This window comes from Mustela nivalis (assembly GCF_964662115.1).
Source record: "Mustela nivalis genome assembly, chromosome: 12".
Lineage (NCBI taxonomy): Eukaryota > Metazoa > Chordata > Mammalia > Carnivora > Mustelidae > Mustela > Mustela nivalis.
The window spans coordinates 4,081,664-4,100,251 of NC_139031.1; the positions used below are offsets into that span (position 1 = coordinate 4,081,664).

Sequence of the window (18,588 nt, forward strand, 5' to 3'; positions counted from 1 at the left end):
CCATCACCTCAGCCCACCGAACCTCACCTAGGTTCTAGAACTTCATCAAGCAGGCATTGCCCAAGACTGAGAAAGAAGAACCCAACTATAATGCAATGTCTCTCTCTGCAGCCTTGACTGGCATCAACACATCCTTGGCCTGGATGGCCAAAACCACAAATCTCCGAGTAAGAAATGGAAGGGACAGGATGTCTGCAGAATTGGTTCCAGCAGCTCTGGCAACGGCAAGGGCTGTCAGTGTAGACACGAGCCCTCTGACATCTGACATTGGCAGCAGCTCCAGTGAGCGCTGATGGCACAGATGCTGGTGTGGCAGTGGGAGGTAGGACCCCAGTGGGTCAGAAAGGGAGAGTGGGTAATGTCCACTGACAGCCAGGGAAACCACCTTGTAAACACGTGAGAATTCCAAGGACAGCTAATGGATTCTTTCTTTTTTTCCCAGCTAATGGGTTCTTGTAATGCTTCCTAGACAGGTAAAATGTGCCTCTTTGGAGATGTTTCCTCTCCCTGTGCCTTTTTTTCCTTTCCCCTTTTTTTTTCTTTCTCTTTTTTTTTTTTTTTTTTTTTTTTTTTTGTCCCCATATAATTTTTTTTCAGCTAGAGAAGGCTCTCTTTAAAACAAAAAATTTATGTATTTAAGTAATCTCTACACCCAACGTGGGGCTCGAACTCACGACCCCAAGATCAAGATTCGTACACGTTTTTGACTGAGCCAGCCAGGTGCCCCAAGAAGGCTTTTGAATCATTTCTAAACTAAAGTTACTGTTGTTGTTCATTAAGACCAACCGTGCATCGTCAGTGTGCTGGCCCCCGAACTCTACCTTTTTTATATTATGTCCATCGCTTAATTAATTTTGATTTAATTCTAAAGGTTGTATTAGCTACAGTGAAGCAGCATAACACACCACTATAAAATACAAAGTTGCTTAAAACTTCTGCATTTTTTACTGGTGAGGCTACTGGACACGCGGAGCACCCTGCTGGAGGCGGGGGTGAGCTGGCGTCGGCTCCAGGCCCTTCCTTCCGTTGCATTGTGTCTACGTTCTCTTTGGACCACAGCCTTCGGAGGCATGTTCTTGTCACGATGGATCCCAGGGAACACGAGACCAAGCCCACCGCTCACGCACAGCAAGTTCATTACAAGTCCCCTGACCCACGCTAGTGTCCACGCCCACGTTGTTTACAGGGCAAGAAATACGCCCTCTGCACTCTGGCACACGGGGAGACCACGCGTCAGAGGGAAGGAGGCAAGAAATGAGAACAAGGAATCTACCACAAAAGATTTAATTATCAGTTACTACTTCAGTAGAAGCAGGAACATCTTTTTCATTAACCTTTTTATGAAAGCACTGTTTGCTAGCTTAGCCATTCGTTATGGTAACTGGCCTGGCACAGAAACAGCTCCGGGAATGCCCGTTGGATACACGCAGACATCAGAGGGAATGCTGTCACTGATTTTATTTCCTCCAATGTTTCATTTTTTTCCCTATTTGGTTTCCTCACTTTGAAAATGCCCTGCTGCATTTTCCAACTTCAGCCTAACTTTGGTCATACTCCCTTGGGGACAGAGTAGTTCACTGACAAATATTATTCCCACCTGACACCCGAGTCCATCCAAGGTCAGATTCCAATTGAGCACGCTCCTGGTGTAATGCCGAGTGCGTTGTATGCCCACCTTAAAAGACCACCAGAGACGCAAGTCCAAGCCAAACAGCAAGGGTCGTTTATTACGAGTTTGAACCCGGACCACTGTGCACTTGTTGCCGGTGACGCTGAGAGGTCCCAAGCAGAGTAAATGCAGGGTTTTTATAAGCAGGTACAGACAAGTTTTGGGAGGAGTACAAACAAGTTTAAAAAATCATACCTGGTGTTGGTTGATTGGTGTTGGGAGCCCGCGCGGGCATCAAGCAAGCATTCGAACAGAAGCGAAAGTAGGTAGTTAGCCGGCGCGTTGAGCAAGCACTTTTACAGAAGCAGAAGTAGCCGGTTGATAACACTTTCGGGCGTAAACAAGTTTAGGGTGGAGTGAGGTTTGTCCAGGCCTTTCACTGGTTTTCAAATCCTGCTTTTCAAATCTTGCTTTTCAAAAGGGTAATACCCTCTTATTTTTTAATGCGAGGACAGGTCTTACAAAAGGCTTCATTTGTCTTCGCTGACTCTCGGGTCTCATCTTGTAGAAACCAAGCCCCGTGGGCGAACGTTACTACGCAGCTCAGGAGCAGGGGTGCTGTGAATGTGTGGGGGACCAACAAGCCCAGTAACGGCCCTCTAGCTCCGGGCATTCGTCACCTTCTCCACTGGGGAAAGGCAGGAGTAACCAGGAGGCTGAGTGTCTGTAAAGCGAGGTCATGGAACCCCTCCTCACAGAGGCTGTGGAATGAGGAAAAGAGAACAGATCTAGCAAATCCATATCCGCTGTTTGTCTAAATGGCTTATTATACCCAAATTCTACGTCTGTAGGACCCTCGCAGTCTCCACTTCTTGACGGATAGCATCACGCCATGAGGGTTTGCGTTTGCTCATCAGCCCAGAGATGACTGCTTCTGACTTCTCTGTGTGCAGAGAAGAACTAATGTGATTAGCCCGAAAGCCGGATCTGCCACCACCGCTGCCAGAAAGGGACGTTGCTAATCTATTGCCATCAGCTGTATCTGTTGTTTCTGAAAAAAATGCCCAGCAGCGCAGGCAACGTTGTGAGAAGTCTCGGCCCCTAGTACAACCCAACACAATACAGCAGGGAGTTTTCTGAATTTTTTATTTCCTTACTCATTTTCCCGATATCTATCATTCATCTAATCTGGAATCCTACAAAGCTAAAGAAAGGGGGTGAGGACGGATGGAGACAGGGGAGCAGCAGAAGAGAAGACTTAGATCCAAGTTGGCAATAAAGGAGACAAAACTGGCAGGGCCCAACCTTTGTGGGATCCGTGAAGCCACTGATGGCTGGGCCGCGTTCTCACACCTCCCCTTTCTGGAGCCAGTTCCCTCCCTTCCCACTCATTCTCTTCTTCTCTGTCCTGCCTCAAGAAGGGTCCAGCCCACTGGCCCGAGAAGATCCACGGTCAGAGATGTCACGCACACGCACACAGAGGCAGGGGAAGGTGAGGCCCTTGTCTCACCCGGTACAGGAGCATGTGAGGAAAATGGATTCGGTTCTGACCCCGTGGAAGCAGGACGGGCTTGCGCTGGACAATCCAGCCACAGGGAACTTTCCCATCCTGACTCCGAAGGCGCAGAAGCCCGAGGACTGTCCTCGCGACGATGCGCTGCGCACTCCCACCCGGAGGGCTGTGGACAGGCTCAACAGCCGTGTTTCTGGAGTCACGTCTCCTCGTCTGGCAGCTGCGGACGGGCTCTTCCTGTCCCTGGAGGATGGCCCATGGCCCCGAACAGCAGGCCTCACCACCCACTCGTTTGGTGTCGGGGAAGAAGCATTTCCTGCGAGAGGACCTTCTAGCTGGCATTTCCCGATGGTGTGGGAATTGTGAAGTGTGACTTCAACCATCCCACTGGGAAGTTATGAACTGCCTGTGGCCTAACAAACGGTGATTATGACCTCTGAAGCCTCTCACTGGCATCTAAGGGGAACATGAGTCCACGAAACGTCAGCAAGGGCGAAGGGGAGAAGGAGAGACGCGACGAGGGACACTAGCAGCTCCGGAGGGACTGGGTCTCCGGGGCTGCAAACGTGTCCAAGAAGGACCAAAAGTCTCATTCTCTGCAGTTAAAGCAGCATCAGGGGTGAGCCCTGGTCCTTCTGGAACAGTGTGAGATACGACTCAGCTTCAGCCTCTCGGCCAGATTCCCCCGAGCCACCAGAACGGCCGCGGGCTTCGCCATCTGCCCAGAGCCATGCTATCCACGTTCAGGACGTGGCGGAGCAAATGTGTCCAATTCCAGAGTCCTGATGCGGGGAGAGGGGAGGGGAAACCGGGCACTGCGTCATCTTCACCTCTGCCTTTGTCCTGTCATTTCTCTGGTCTCAGAGAACAAAACACTTCTTTTGATTCCTGCTTTACCACTTATTTCTTGCAAGATGAAGCAAGCAGGTTCCCTCTGCTCCCTACTGCCCAGTACCAGGGCACATGCACCTCTCCAGTCCCCACAGTATTACACACTCATGTCCTCAAGACCCAAAGAAATAGTCGATGTTGCAACAATCGCACTATTACACATACATGATGAGAACTCAAACCCTACACAGACATTACAGTAAAGGACCAGCATCTTCTGCCTTTGCTCCCACCTCCTCGCTCAGCGTGTTCCAAAGCTGATTGCTCTGACAGTTTCCACTCGGCGTGATAGAGGTCACCCCCGGACCACCTCATCTTTATAATGCTGCTTGGGAATGGGGACCCTGTGTGCCGTGGACCGCGTGTACGAGAGCACGGGAATGTACGCACAGTAGCTCACCGTCCCAATGGCGACCCTGGGAGGCAGCCCCACACTGAGTGGCTGGAGGGAGTCTGGAACACAAGGAGTCTCCCTCTCTAGCCCCTCAAGGGTGTGTTTGTCACATATTTCTGATTCATGCATTTTTTTAAATTTTTTCAAAAAGATTTTATTTATTTATTTGACAGAGATCACAAGTAGGCAGAGAGGCAGGCAGAGAGAGAGAGGAGGAAGCAGGCTCCCTGTTGAGCAGAGAGCCCGATGCGGGGTTCAATCCCAGGACCCTGAGATCATGACCTGAGCCGAAGGCAGAGGCTTTAACCCACTGAACCATCCAGGCGCCCCTGATTCATGCATTTTAAGCAACGCCTGCCACCTCCCTAGCGGGATGGCAGCTTGCGGTCTTCCCTTCTACTCTTCCTTCCCCGGGGCCCTTCTCCCAACGTCATCTCTGCCTCCCTCCTGCGACTGATTACTCTGGAACATAATTCTGAGTCCCCCAACTTGGTTATCTCTGGACTATCCATTCCATGAAATAAGGAATCTGATGCCTCTACCGTTTCTTCCTTCACTTCACTTCCCAATGCCACACAGAAACATAATTCCAATGATAAAGATCAATAACTGGAAATACAGGACAATACCTAAACGTTGTCTTCCGTTCTGCCTTTGGAAATTGTATAAAACATAAAAATCAAAACGGCACCCCTTCCCACCCTGATGGTACGAAGACTACCGCACGACCGCGCAGGGTCAGCCCTTGAACAACAGCCACCGCACACACAGTCGAAAATCCAAGTATAACTCCTGACCCCCAAAACCTTACCTACTCATAGCCCAGTGGTGACAGAAGTCCCACCAATAACATGAACAGCCAATTAACACCTGTCTTGTAAGTTACGTGCATTATATATATATATGTGTGTATAATATATATATATTATATATACACGGCATTTTTACAATAAAGGAAGCTATAGAAAAGCAAATGTCATTAAGAAAACCAGAAGGAGGGGTGCCTGGGTGGCTCAGTGGGTTAAAGCCTCTGCCTTCGGCTCAGGTCATGATCCCAGGGTCCTGGGATCGAGACCCCGCATCAGGCTCTCTGCTTAGCGGGAAGCCTGCTTCCTCCTCTCTCTCTGCCTGCCTCTCTGCCTACTTGTGATCTCTCTCAAATAAATAAAATCTGAAAAAAAAAAGAAAAGAAAAAGAAAACCAGAAGGAAGAGAAAATATATTCCCAGTACCGTATTGCGTTTACTGAACCAAATCCGCATGTAAGTGAACCCACGTGGTTCCAGCCCACCGGGCCGCTCCAGGGCCAGCCGCCCTGCAGAGAGTGGGGGTCGGCCACACCATCAGAACGGGGCCACCCAAAATAAACTGTTACAAGGATCTCCCATAAGCGAATTGTCTTTCCTTCCACTTGGACCTGCCGAGACTCTGGCCACATTTAAGTTTGCTTCAAATGTGCGGGGATAACTTCCTGCGAAAGCTATTCCAGTTTTCCTGGAGATTTTAGGTAAAAACAAAGTCCTGACATCACTTGTCTGTAAGATCCGCAATTTCTTCACCTCCTTCCTTGCTTCGGTCTTTAAACTTTCCCCGCAGAGCTGGAAGAACTGGCCCCGAGCCCCTGAGTCTGCGGGAGCCACGGCTCTTGCAATCACGCGCGTGCTGCGGGACCACAGTCTTGGTCATTTTTTGTGGCGAAAGAGCACGTGAGAAAAACTGCTCCGAGATTTTACATGACTGGAAAGGCCTTCATTCTACCTTATCACTGACTATTTTGACTGGCAACGACTTCCAGGTTTTAAGTCTTTTCCCTCTGGCTTAGCAGCACTGGTCTCCTTCCCGCCCCCCCCCTCCGCCCCCACCACCCACAAGAGGCTTCACACCCACATCATCCTTCTTCTTTGTAGAAAAGCTGTTTGCTCTTGCTTCTATCCTCCCTGAGGTTTTCAGAGCTTCTCCATGCCTGATTCCTCACATGTTAATGAGGATGTGTCCAGCTACTGGATTCTTCTCCGCTCTTGTCGGTTACTGTTTATGGACCCTTTCAACTCAAGTGTCCATCTCTCTGCAACTCGGGGACATTTTCTTCTGCCATTTCTCACTTCCTCCCTCTTTCCTGAACTCCCCTTTTATAATCAATCCCATAAACCGATCTTCTGGCAGCCACTTCTCTGCCGCACGTCCCATCTCAGCCTTTCTGCTCGGCGCTCCAGAAGACTGTCACCGCGTCTCTCTCCCCCCGTGCACTGGATTGCCTACTCCAGCAATCATATTCTCCAACACAAGAACCTCACCCTTGTTCATTGCATCCTCTTTGTACTGATGCAGTATTTCTTCGACATAAATTCAGGCACCGGAACACATTAAGAACATTTCTCTCAATAGCGTTCTCAAAGAGTCCCATTTCTTCCACAGTTAAATATCCTCTCTGAGTGAACTAAGCATCCCCAGAGAAACCAAGGTGAGCAAGTGTACGGCAACCTGTGGTTACCCACTCACATGCATTAACAAATGACCGGTAACCGCCGAGAGTCCCACCTGCTGCTGCTTTCTGCCTTAACGAGAGAGCGGCCATGAGCTTGCGTGTGGGACATGAGGTGGGTTACACAACAGGCTTAGCAGGCTCCACTCCAGGGCACCAACAGGCCAGCCTTACTTTCAATGGCACAAGGAGACTTCGCACTGGGACCCAACACCCATTCCAGGAACGTCAAAGACGCAACACCATAAGGACACTCTGTGTCTCCAGGGACTTGTGACTGGTTTGCCCTGGGTCTTGGCAGGTTCAGGGCAGGCCAGCGGCCCAGCTGGTCTGCAGGCAAGAGGTCAACTCTTCAGTGTGACTTGTGTCCCTGCCCACTCGTCTATGCACACCTGTGGATCCCATGCTTGTACCTTGCCTGGATGCCCTCCATGTCCATAATTTCTCCTCAGCTCATTCACAGTGAAGCTTCCCCTGCTTTGTTGACCTGCCAGCCTCTCCCCGTCTCTCAGGAAATCCCCCAAATCTAACCAACTTCAATGAAAAACACTAAAGAATATTTCTGTCTTCAAGAATTTCTGACCCCCCAAAATGTAAATGTATCTTAGAATCACAACCACTTGTGGCCTTGTCCCTGTTGGCGTCTTAGTGAAGGCCGGAGCGGTAATGAATGGGATACAGGACCCAACCCCCTCTAGAGGGTGCACAGGGAGAGGGAAAGGAAGACAGCCGTGTCTGAAGAAAAAGAAAGTCAAAGGAACTCTAAGACCAGATTCATTACAGAGAAGTAGAAAAGGGCATTGGTTTGGAGCAAGCTGCAATTTAAACAGAAATCCACATCATAGAACCACCCCTATGACACCTGCTTTTTAGATCTGTCATCTACAAAATGGATGGGACATGAGAATAAAATGACATTACTGATGCCAGATGTTTCTAAAGGTAAGAATAACTTTATATTTGCAGGTGTTTCACCATGTCCGTTTTGGTAAGTATGTCCCTTGAACTAGAACTATAGTTTCTGTCTCATTGGGGTAGTACAGAGAATGTCACTTAGATAAAATCTTAGTCCTTTCAGAAGCTTTGGATTAAGTTTAAAATTCAGGGTTAACCATACGGCTTAAACAGATGAGCTCCTCTGTGCTACAGTCCACATTCTTTAAGAGAAGAATTGTCTTGCATATGGTAAGACTTAATTAAAATCACTGCCCTCGAGATCTCACGGCATTTGGAAGAAAAGGCAAGCAGAAACGAACAGATGTGTGGAAAGGACTTTTTTCTTCTGGATTTCTGCTTCTTTTCCTCTAGTAGGCTGAGATTCAAATCTTTGCTGCAGAAACTCACTTTGAATCCAGTACTTGGTTTGTTTCTACGGGCCCCTCTCTACTGCTTACTCTTTAATTTGGATTTTTGATTGCTTTGTGTAAAGATTTAAGGTTGTTCCTCATTTTGAAATTTGAAAGTATCTTTTTTCCTTCTCTTGATTATGTCATATTACACTTTTCATTAAACAGAAATCCATGACTCTTACATGGTGTCCATAAAAGTAACCTAATCTCAGGAACCTTTCTTCTGCTTAGGTCTCCTGACACAATTTTTCTCGAAAGTTCTCCTCGGGGCACCTGGGTGGCTCAGTGGGTTAAAGCCTCTTTGGCTTAGGTCATGATCGCAGGGTCCTGGGATGGAGCCGCGATTCGGGCTTCTTGCTAAGTGGGGAGTCTGCTTCCCCCCGCCGCCTGCCTCTCTGCCTACTTGTGATCTCTCTGTCTGTCAAATAAATAAATAAAATCTTTAAAAAAAAAAAAAAGAAAAAGTTCTCCTTTAACAGTTAACTCTAATATAAAGGTCAAACTATTTTCTGTATTTATTTTGAAGCCTCCTGGCTATTGTATTGGTGGTGAGGTGCTGACTCCACCCAGCGCCACTTCTCAAGCACCTCCTACAGGTGAGGCGCAGTGCTGGGAATTCGCAACATTAGTGCTCATCCTCACCCCAGATTCAGTAGGGGTAACGACCGACCCTCGCTTCACGGATGAAGACAGTGCTTCGAAGAGGTTAAGGAACTCGCCTGGGATCCTACAGCTACCAAAGGCAGAGCCAGGCTTCAAGTCCACGTGCGTCTGCCTGGAGGCTCCTGGCTCCTGCTCCATGTTGGAGGGCCGCCGCATGGAGCAGGTCTGTTGTCCTTACGGGGCGCTCAGCACGTCTGGTTCCCACACAGGAGATTATCGTTTCATTCAAAGAAGCCTTCATCATTCAAAAACCATTGATTAGTCACTGACATCCATTTTAGCTCTGAAACTTTACATGCATTCCTCCTGGTGTAGTGCCATTTTAGAAATGTTTCACAAGGAAATGATCCCCCATAACTATTCTGTTCCAGGATTAGAAAATAGCATTTTTCACTTTCAACTTCCTTCCCTCTCAAACTCATAGCTCTCCTTGTAGATGTCAGAAAGTCGTTACCGGATCTCAGACTTTAAAAAAATTCTAGATAGTTCTGTGGAACCATTCCTTAAAGAGGACACAACTGGAAATGTATTCATCTTGTATCACTGAAATTTTATACCCGTTGATTAGTAATTTTGTATTTCCTCCCCCAGGCCAGCCCCTGGCAACTACCTCTCTCTGAGTTTCTGTGAGTTTCTTGGCTTGCGTGGGAACCGGAGGTGCTGAGCACCCCGTAGGACGACAGAGCTGTTTCACGCAGCTCCAATATCGCAGCAGGGCCAGGAGCATCAAGTCAGACATGCGCGGACTTGAAGCCTGTGTGTTCCGGGATCTGGATTAGGAACGTATTCAGTATTTTGGTGTGATGTGATTGTCTGAAATGTACTACCTCTGTTAAAGAACATTATGGATAGTTTCAATCTTTATCATTACAAAGATTAAATTTCTACAATCTTTATCATTATATGAAGACATGTATAAAGACGTAATAAAAATCCTATAAAATAAAAAAGCAACAGCAGCATTAACCTGGCAGCCGAGGTGGTAGCAAGAACACAGTGAGTTTTGAAAGGAAAGCAAGTTGTTTCGCCGTCACTCAAGGCGGAGGATACGAATTCTTAGATGGCATTTATCATGCTTTTCTCTTTTTTATTAAGACCCAAGTGGGTTTTCTATTAGAACAAAACAGATTCTGTAGTCATATCACACAATAATAACCCGCAGTGTTACTCGGAACAAAACCTCACAGGCGCGCATGTCTTTTAATTTGCCACACAATATATTCGAGGTAAAACATGTAATAGTCAAAGGGGATTCAAATCCCTTAATACAAAGCGAGATAAGCAGGTCATCTCTAAGCCCGTCATCCAGAGAGAATGGGTTGAAAACCCTGAATGTATAGTGAGTTCTGGCTCCAAACAAGAACAAACACGGAGAACAACTCAGGGCAGTTAAAATTTTTAATCTCCTGCCTTTTCTAACTTTCTCCCAGCTTCACTGAGACACGGCTGACATAGAACATGGTGTAAGTCCAAGGCGTACATCGTGCTGATTTGACACATTTATCGACAGCGAACCAATGACCTCCATGCCCTCCTCTGATTACCGTTCCCCTTTCCATGGTGAGAGCACCGCAGATCTATTCCCTCGGCAACTTCTAAGGACACGACACAGTATTATTAGCTACAATGGCCATCTTGTACATTAGATCCCAAGAACTTGGTAACTTTGTAACTGAAAGTTTGTACCCTTTGACCAATATCTCCCTGTTTCCCCCACCCCCCGGTCACCACGACGCCACCCAGTTCAGTTTTGTAAGACCCCAAGTGTAAATGACGCCATGCAGTGTTGGTGTTACTTATCTCACTTAGCATAATGTCCTCACTCTGGGGTGATAAAAACATTTTGTAACTTGGTTACACGGGTTGATTACAAACTGGGTACATCCGTCAAAGTTCATAGAGCTGGTGCACCCCCCAAAAGGTCAATTTTACTGTATATAATGTGTACCCCAGTAAAGCTGAATTGCAAAGATATATACTGGTCATTGTTATCAGGAAACACCTTGTTCCAGAAATGTTCGCAAAACATGGAGAATACAATGTCTGCTCTGGGAATGGTTAATCTGTGTGTTTCCTGAGTTATGCAGATTAATGTCCCAAAGAATCTATCTCAAAAAGAAAGCCTGAGAGAAAACAGAGAAGACAGTGGCTGGGGAAAACAGAGGCAAAGATGCGGTTTGGTTAGTTTTTCTGATGGAGGACATTTGACGTCTGAATGTTGGAGCAACGATGATTTGTTATGTTACTGAGTGACCTTGAGACAGTCACTCAGCCTCCTTGGGTCTGGGTTCCTCACCTCCAAATGCTCAACCTCTCCAACTTTTTCTTCCTCAGAAAGCTGTTACGAGGGTCAAACTAAGTGCCTCCTGTGAAGGCACCCCAAGAAGGTGAAGGGGCCACACGAACACATGCTGGTAGTTGTTGAGTGATAATTTTATTATCACCGTTATCAGTTACTTATTGTCATTTTATGTCATAAAGAAAACTCTGGGCTGAAACGTGAGGAGTTTCAATAATGAAGGGGAAAACAGAAACGCAGCAACTCGACGAAATAATTCAACTAAATTCACCCTAATTCAACTATTGCTCTCTTCGAGGAAGTATTATCCTGAAAAATAAGCCTACGCTAACTTCTGACAACAGAGCTCCCCGTCAGACGTGAGCGAAGGCTGATGTGTTTTGGAAGAGATTCTATTTCTGCGAAGGCATTAATACCATTGTGGAAAGTGCGTACCATGTGACGGCCTAGAGAAGGTGACAGAAAGCTTATGGGCCCAGCAAAGGAGGGCTCCTTTTCATCAGAGAAATAAAGGCTCCCTCATTTGAATCAAACTGCATGAAAAATAGATGAAAAGCAGCCACACACACACACACACACACACACACACACACACGCAACCCGGAAGACACACAGCCGTCTTAGCTCCGTGCCCGCCCCACTCTCACAGTCCTGCCAAGTAACACGCCCCGTAAGCGAACAGCTAAGGGGCTGCCTCTCCCGCACCAGGCAGAGTCTGATCAGGGCCAGGAGGTCGGGGCAAGGTTCCCCTGGGGACGCAGAAAGCCCACCGGGACCCAGGGCCTTCCAGGGGAGTCAGACAAGGTATGCCCCAGAGTCGTGGAAACCTCCTGTTACTAAACCGTCTCTGCAAACACACCCCGGAGGCTTCCTGTGACGCAGCACACGGCCGGCCGGCGGGTGGGGACAATCAAAGCCACAGAGAGAGAGAGGGAAGGAGACCAGACCAGAAACAAGAAACTAGTTCCCCGAATAGCACATGGCGGTATCAGTACGGAGTGAGGATGCCCAGACCATCCCAGGGGGCCCAGGCGACTCCGGATGCAGAGATGCGACGTCGGTATTTTTCTAATGATCACGGATGAGCCAGGCCTATTGTAGCACGTTCAGACTGAACAAAATCTCACAAACCCAAACAAGCTTTGAAGAAAGATTTCGTTTCTTTCTAAGTGAGCTGGAGACTGGTTAGAAATCTCGCGCTGTTCCTCACGTTTCTATATTCCAGAAAAGGAGTCTGGCCTTTTCAGATATTTTCGCAAGAGTGGAAGGCCAGGCTTGCTAACCCTCTGAGAACCTACTTGGTGAATCAAGGGCCCAACTGCCTGTTAGGAAGAGTAAGCCAAAGAGGGGAAGTGGTGCAGTAACACGGCGGGCTACGGTTACGGACACTGGTATCAGGGAGAAATCCTCACCTTGGCTCCCTGGGTCGTCAGTAAACACCTGTGCGAGGCTGCGGACCTACGCTGGCCTCACCCCCGGGGGTGAGACTTCCTTCTGGGACTCCAAAGGGATCTGTATTTGCAGCTGGCCAGCCTAACACCACGTGAAAATAATCAGCCGCCACTCATTCATAATTAAACGCACGCGCTCACCTGCTTCTCTCTTTCATGGGAAAAAAATTCCAAGGACTTTTTAAAAAGAAATTTGGCTCTGAAGTTACCTTCTCTCAGTTAGACTCATGAAACACCGTGATTGTTCTCAGAGCTTCAGCGCTCTCAGGCCACTTCTAGTTTGATAATTATGGTTTTCATCACACCTTTATGTTTTGGGGCCATTTGCAATTAGCGCTGAGGCCGGTATACTTTCCTGTCCATGTTGTAAAACTGAAGACACAAAGAGACAGTGGCCAGACCACTTATGACGTCAGACTCTGACCCTCCGCCAGGCGGAGAAGCCAACCCACAGCCTCAGCAGTCACCCGGCCAGATGGCAGGGATTGGTCAGGAACTGCCAACTTCTCTGTCTTTTGTCCAGTTTCCAACTCTAGGCCATCACAGAAACCCCAGTGTGCCCCCAAACTAATGAAATAAAATGTCATGTTTCTAGTTAGCCAACCTCCAGCTTTCCTGGGCCGACAACCTCCCCTGACAGCATAACTTCTTCTTTTTTTACTATAAAACTTTCTCTCCTGCCCACCTGAGTCTCAAGCAAAGGCGTAACGATGGTTGACCTTTGCTGTAGCAAGCGCTGTTGGTTCTCATTTGGGTCTTCTTTCTTTCCACAACGTAGAAGCTCATCTTCTCTCAACTGATTTGTTAAACACGGTTACCATTCTCAGAGAATGATTACCATCGAAACACTTCTGGGTAAAGGCCTGTTTCCATTCTATGATAAGCATTACTTGAATGAGGTAAAACCACTCTTCTTCCAGAAGCAAGTATGGTTTTGAAAAATAGTTTAAGACACTGAACCAACTAGATAGCTTACTTATTAAAAACTAACAAGTTAAAACCAACTAACTTGCTAGTCAATATTGACTTCTGGAATTCATCTTACCATGCCTGCCATCCCAAAGCTATCAGAGACGCTGTCTAAACCAAAGAGTTGCCCTCCTGGTAAGGTCCTTCTTAAATCACTCACGCAGACTCCCTCCCTACCCCGGCTTCTCTCTTATTAGACCCACTTGCGCCTGGGTGGTTCAGTCAGTTAAATGCCTGCCTTCAATTCAGGTCGTGATCTCAAGGTCCTGGGATCAAGTCCCACATCCGGCTCCTTGCTCAGCAGGCAGCCTGTTTCTCCTTCCACTTGTTGCTCCCCCTGCTATGCTCTCTCTGATAAATAAATAAGTAAAATCTTAAAAAGAAAAAATAGTGTTCTCCCTCATTCCAGTAAGTCTAATAAATTGCATTTTGCTTATTCAACACATACTATGGTGGTCTTTTTCGGAAACTGACAGTAGATAATCCTGGAGATTTTGCCACCATCCAACCAAGACCTTCGTGCTGCAACAGTTCTACAATCTCTCTTCCGAACAATCTCTACTCTGAGGCTCCCAAAGCTGCACACACAGGGGTCTGGGCTCTGACTTCTCTCGGTCAAGCTCCCAAATGCCAAGTGTGCTTCATCTCCCCGGGGAGGAGTAGCTCTTTTTCGGGATTCTTTCCTCATCTGATCCAATCTGAAAACTCTTACCTTTGGTAGACACGGGTCTTCTTGTTCTGCCCCTCCGTTTTCTCTCTGTTGTTGCTTTGTCTTGAGTCCATAAGAGGAAAGTCACCGGGAAGAAAATCGGCATGACTGCGGCTGGCTCCAAGGCTGGTGAGTTACAGAGAAACTCTGACAGGTGCTTTGGGTCACTTACACTGGTCTACACTCACCAAGGCTGGTGAGTCTTACAGAGAAACTCTGACAGGTGTTGGGTCACTTACACTGGTCTACACTCACCAAGGCTGGTGAGTCTTACAGAGAAACTCTGACAGGTGTTGGGTCACTTACACTGGTCTACACTCACCAAGGCTGGTGAGTCTTACAGAGAAACTCTGACAGGTGTTTGGGTCACTTACACTGGTCTACACTCACCAAGGCTGGTGAGTCTTACAGAGAAACTCTGACAGGTGTTTGGGTCACTTACCCTGGTCTACACTCACCAAGTCTGGTGAGTCTTACAGAGAAACTCTGACAGGTCCTTTGGGTCACTTACACTGGTCTATATTCGGAAGAAGTGCTGGTCTGTAGCTTTCCTTCCTTGTGTTACCTTTGTCTGGTTTTCACATCGGGGTAATCCTGGCCCTGAACAATGAGTTGGGGAGTGTTCCTTCCTCTTCTATCCTTTGGAAGAGCTTGTAAAGAATTGGCATTAATTTTGCAAGTGTCTTGTAGAATTCTGGGATTGGGCTTTTCTTGGTGGAAAGTTTTTCATTAATAATTCGTTTTCACTTGTCATAAGTCTTTTCAGATTTTTTAATTCTTCTGAGCAGCTCGTTTGGGCACTTTGTGTCTTTCCAGGATCTCTTCTATTTCATCTAAGTCAGCTAACTCATCAGCATATGATTAATTGTTCATATTATTCCCCTGTCATTTAAAAAAATCTGGTTTTACAAATTTGAATCATCTCTCTTCTTTTCTCATTTGACTGAAGATCCGTTGATTTTGGTCTTTTCAAAAAATCAAAATTGCTTTAGTGAATGTTCTCCATTTTTCTCTATTCTATTAATGTCCACTGTAATTGTTACGATTTCCTTCCCTCGAGTGCCTTAAGTTAGAAACTTAGATGATTAATCTGAGAGATTTTTTATTTTTTTGACACAGGAATTTACAACTTTTTCATTCGCTTAAAAGTATTTTCTAACATCCTTGTGATGTCTTTCTTGACTCATTGGTTCTTTAGGGACTACGGCTTTCAGTTTCTTCTTTCTTTCTTTAAGATTTTATTTGTTTGTTTGACACAGAGAGAACGTGAGAGAGCACCAGCAGGGGAAGGGCAGAGGCAGAGGGAGAAGCAGGCTCCAGCCAAGCAGGGAGCCCAACGTGGGGCTCGATCCCAGGACCCTGGGACCATGGCCTAAGCCAAAGGCAGACGCCCAGCTGACTGAGCCACTCAGGCGCCCCTGGCTTTCAGTTTCTATGGTACATCCTGCATAGGAACAAGAACATTTCATGTGCTCTTGAGAGGAATATCTATTTTAAATTGCTTGGTCAAGTATTTTATAGATCGATGCCAGGTCTTACTGGTTTATAACGTTGTTCAAGCCTTTTTTTTCTTTTTTCATCTCCTGCCAAATTGTTCTATCCTTAATTGAAAACTGGGTATTGAAGTCTCAAGCTATTCCTGTTGAACTATTTTCCCCTTCGATTCTGTCAGTTTTTGCTCTTTATATTTTGGGTCTCTGTTGTTACATGTATATGTGTTTATAATTGTTGTATCTTCTTTTTTACTTAAAGTCAATGAACTAACATAGAGTGGATTAGTTTCGGAGGCAGAGCTCAGTGATTCATCAGTTGGATGCCGCCCCTGCTCATTCCGTCATGTGCCTCCTTCACGCCCGTCACCCACTCATCATTACTAAACATCTCTCATCGCTAGTAACACATTTTAAAGTCTAATTATCTGATACAAGTATAGCCACTCTAGGTTTCTTTTCATTGCGTTTACATGATTTATCTTTATTTCATCCTTTACTTTTTGAGTCAAAAAGTGTGGCTCTTGGGGCACCTGCCTGGCTCAGTCAGAACAGCATATGATTCTTGATCTCAGGGTCATGAGTTCAAGCTCCACATGGGGTATAGAGATGACTTAATAAAACTTTTTTTAAAAGTGTGTCTCGGGACGACTGGGTGGCTCAGTGTGTTAAGTGTCTGCCTTCAGCTCAGGTCATGATCCCAGGGTCCTGGGATTGAGGCCCGCATCAGGCTCTCTGCTGGCTGGGGCCTGCTTCTCCCTCTGCCTCTGCCTGCTGCTCCCTCTGCTTGCACTCTCTCTTTTGTCGTGTCTCTGTCAAATAAATAAATTAAATCTTTTAAAAATTAAAAAATAAAAATAAAATTAAAAGCATGTCTCCCGTAGACAGGATATAGTTGAATCTTGTTTGTATATCCGGTATGATGATCTTTCTTTTGATTGGATTGTTGAATCTATTCACATTTAATAGTATTATTGATACAGATGGATTAACATTTCTCATTTTATTTTTTTACATATCTCTTATCTTTTGTTTGTGTTCCTATGCTCTTCTTTCACTGATTTCTTTTGCATATAGTGAGTACCTTCCAGTGTAACGTTTTAATTCCTCAATGATTTCTCACTATATCGTTTGACTTTCTTAGTGGTTAATCTTACTGGACTTCCCATGTGTGTGTGTGCAAGCGTGTGTGTGTATATAACCATTTTTCTCATTTTCAAAATTTTCTTTTTATTTGGCTTTTGATAGTTGATTATGATATGTTGAGATACATAGTTTTTTGGGGGTTTTTTTGGTTTTTTTTCCTACTTGGAGTTTGTTAAACTTCTTGGATATACAGATTTACGTTTTTCATTGAATTTGGGAAGTTTTCAGCTATTCTTTCTCTGAATATTTTTCTGCTCCACGTTCTTGCTGCCCTTCTCTAGGTACTCCCATGATGCATACGTTGGTGCACGTAAATATGTTCCTCATTTTCCTGAGGCTCTTTTTCGTTTTCTCTTTCTTTCAGATTATATAATCACTGTCCAGCTATGTTCGATTTTGGGAATTCTGCCAATTCAAACCCACTGTTGAGCACATCTTAGTGACTTCTTCATTTCAGTTCTTTTATTTTCAATTCTCAAAGTTCTGTTTGGTTCTCTCGTATGATCTCTGTCTATTGACAGTCTCCGTTTGATTAGACCTTGTCGTCATATCTTTCTGCACCTCTTCAAGCAGGATTTCCCTTAGTCTTTGAACGTGTCTATAATGGCTATTTTAAAACCTTGATCTGTGAAATGCGACATCTGGTTCCTCTCACAGGTAGTTTCTATTGCCTGGTTTGTTTGTATGTTTTTCCTCCTGCGTATGAGTCATACATTCCTTTTTCTTTGTAGGTCCAATTGTTTTTTGTTGATAATTGGACATTTTAGATAACTCTGGAGTATTGTCCTTTCCTCCCTCTCTAATGCTTATCATCGCTATTTGATCTTGTTTATTTGTTAAGTAACTGGCTTGAATTATATGAAATCACAGCCAAATTGGCCACTGTATTCAACCAAGACTGTTGGCTACCCATCGGTCCTCACCTCACTTATCACCAGCCTTATCCTGGCAAATCTCCAGAGAGTGGGACAGGGATAAGAGCCCAAGCCCCAGGCTCTCTCTGGACGTGTGTGCGTGCCTTGCACTCAGCCACCTTCCACAGCGGGTTTTGGACATTTCCTGGTCATCGTTTGCTTATTCTTGGGATAGTCTGATGCTTCTTCTTGCCAAAGAGATATAGCTCTTGCAATAGTAGAAACTTTATTTGATCCTTTGTTTTCAGTTTGGGGAATTCCAACCTATTGCTAATGAAATCACATTAAAAGGTGTGCCCCCCTCCCTAGAAAAGTTTTGCAAAGCCATACCACTTACACATTGCCTTCAATCTTAAGAAAATATAGAAATAACAGGTGTATTCTTAGGCTAATGTTTGCATCGTTTTCAGAGACACATGAACTTCTACCACCTAGGTGTTACCTTTGACTTCAGTGACAATGTAGACAACTCTTTCTGGGGCCCAATGCCACTTCTGAATGAGTTAGTAGCAGGTCCACCCATTCCTGTAGTAATTTTATCTCTGATTCTAGACTGTTCTCTCTAGGAAGCAAACTTGGACAATTACTGCAAAAGACTCCCATAATAAATCCAGTCTTATCATCCATGCACATGCACAGCCTTTGCTCAGTATCCTCCTAAACAAGACCTGCATAATGTAAAACCTGGAAAATTGATTTTCTTAAGAGAC

At 45.9% G+C, this 18,588-nt stretch overlaps 1 protein-coding gene across 6 annotated transcripts in view; it reads right to left on the reverse strand.

The window, feature by feature from the left end:
* Window positions 1-18,588, reverse strand: part of LOC309845441 (uncharacterized protein) — a 304,001-nt gene that overhangs the window by 121,308 nt on the left and 164,105 nt on the right. Inside the window, exon 4 of one of the 6 annotated variants that reach the window (XM_082693411.1) lies at window positions 1,865-2,370. The exons of the other annotated variants lie outside the window; for them this stretch is intronic. Coding sequence (XP_082549537.1) covers window positions 1,865-1,904 — 40 coding nt within the window. The 5' untranslated portion in view covers window positions 1,905-2,370. The remainder of the gene's footprint in view (window positions 1-1,864; window positions 2,371-18,588) is intronic. 6 annotated transcript variants of the gene reach the window in all.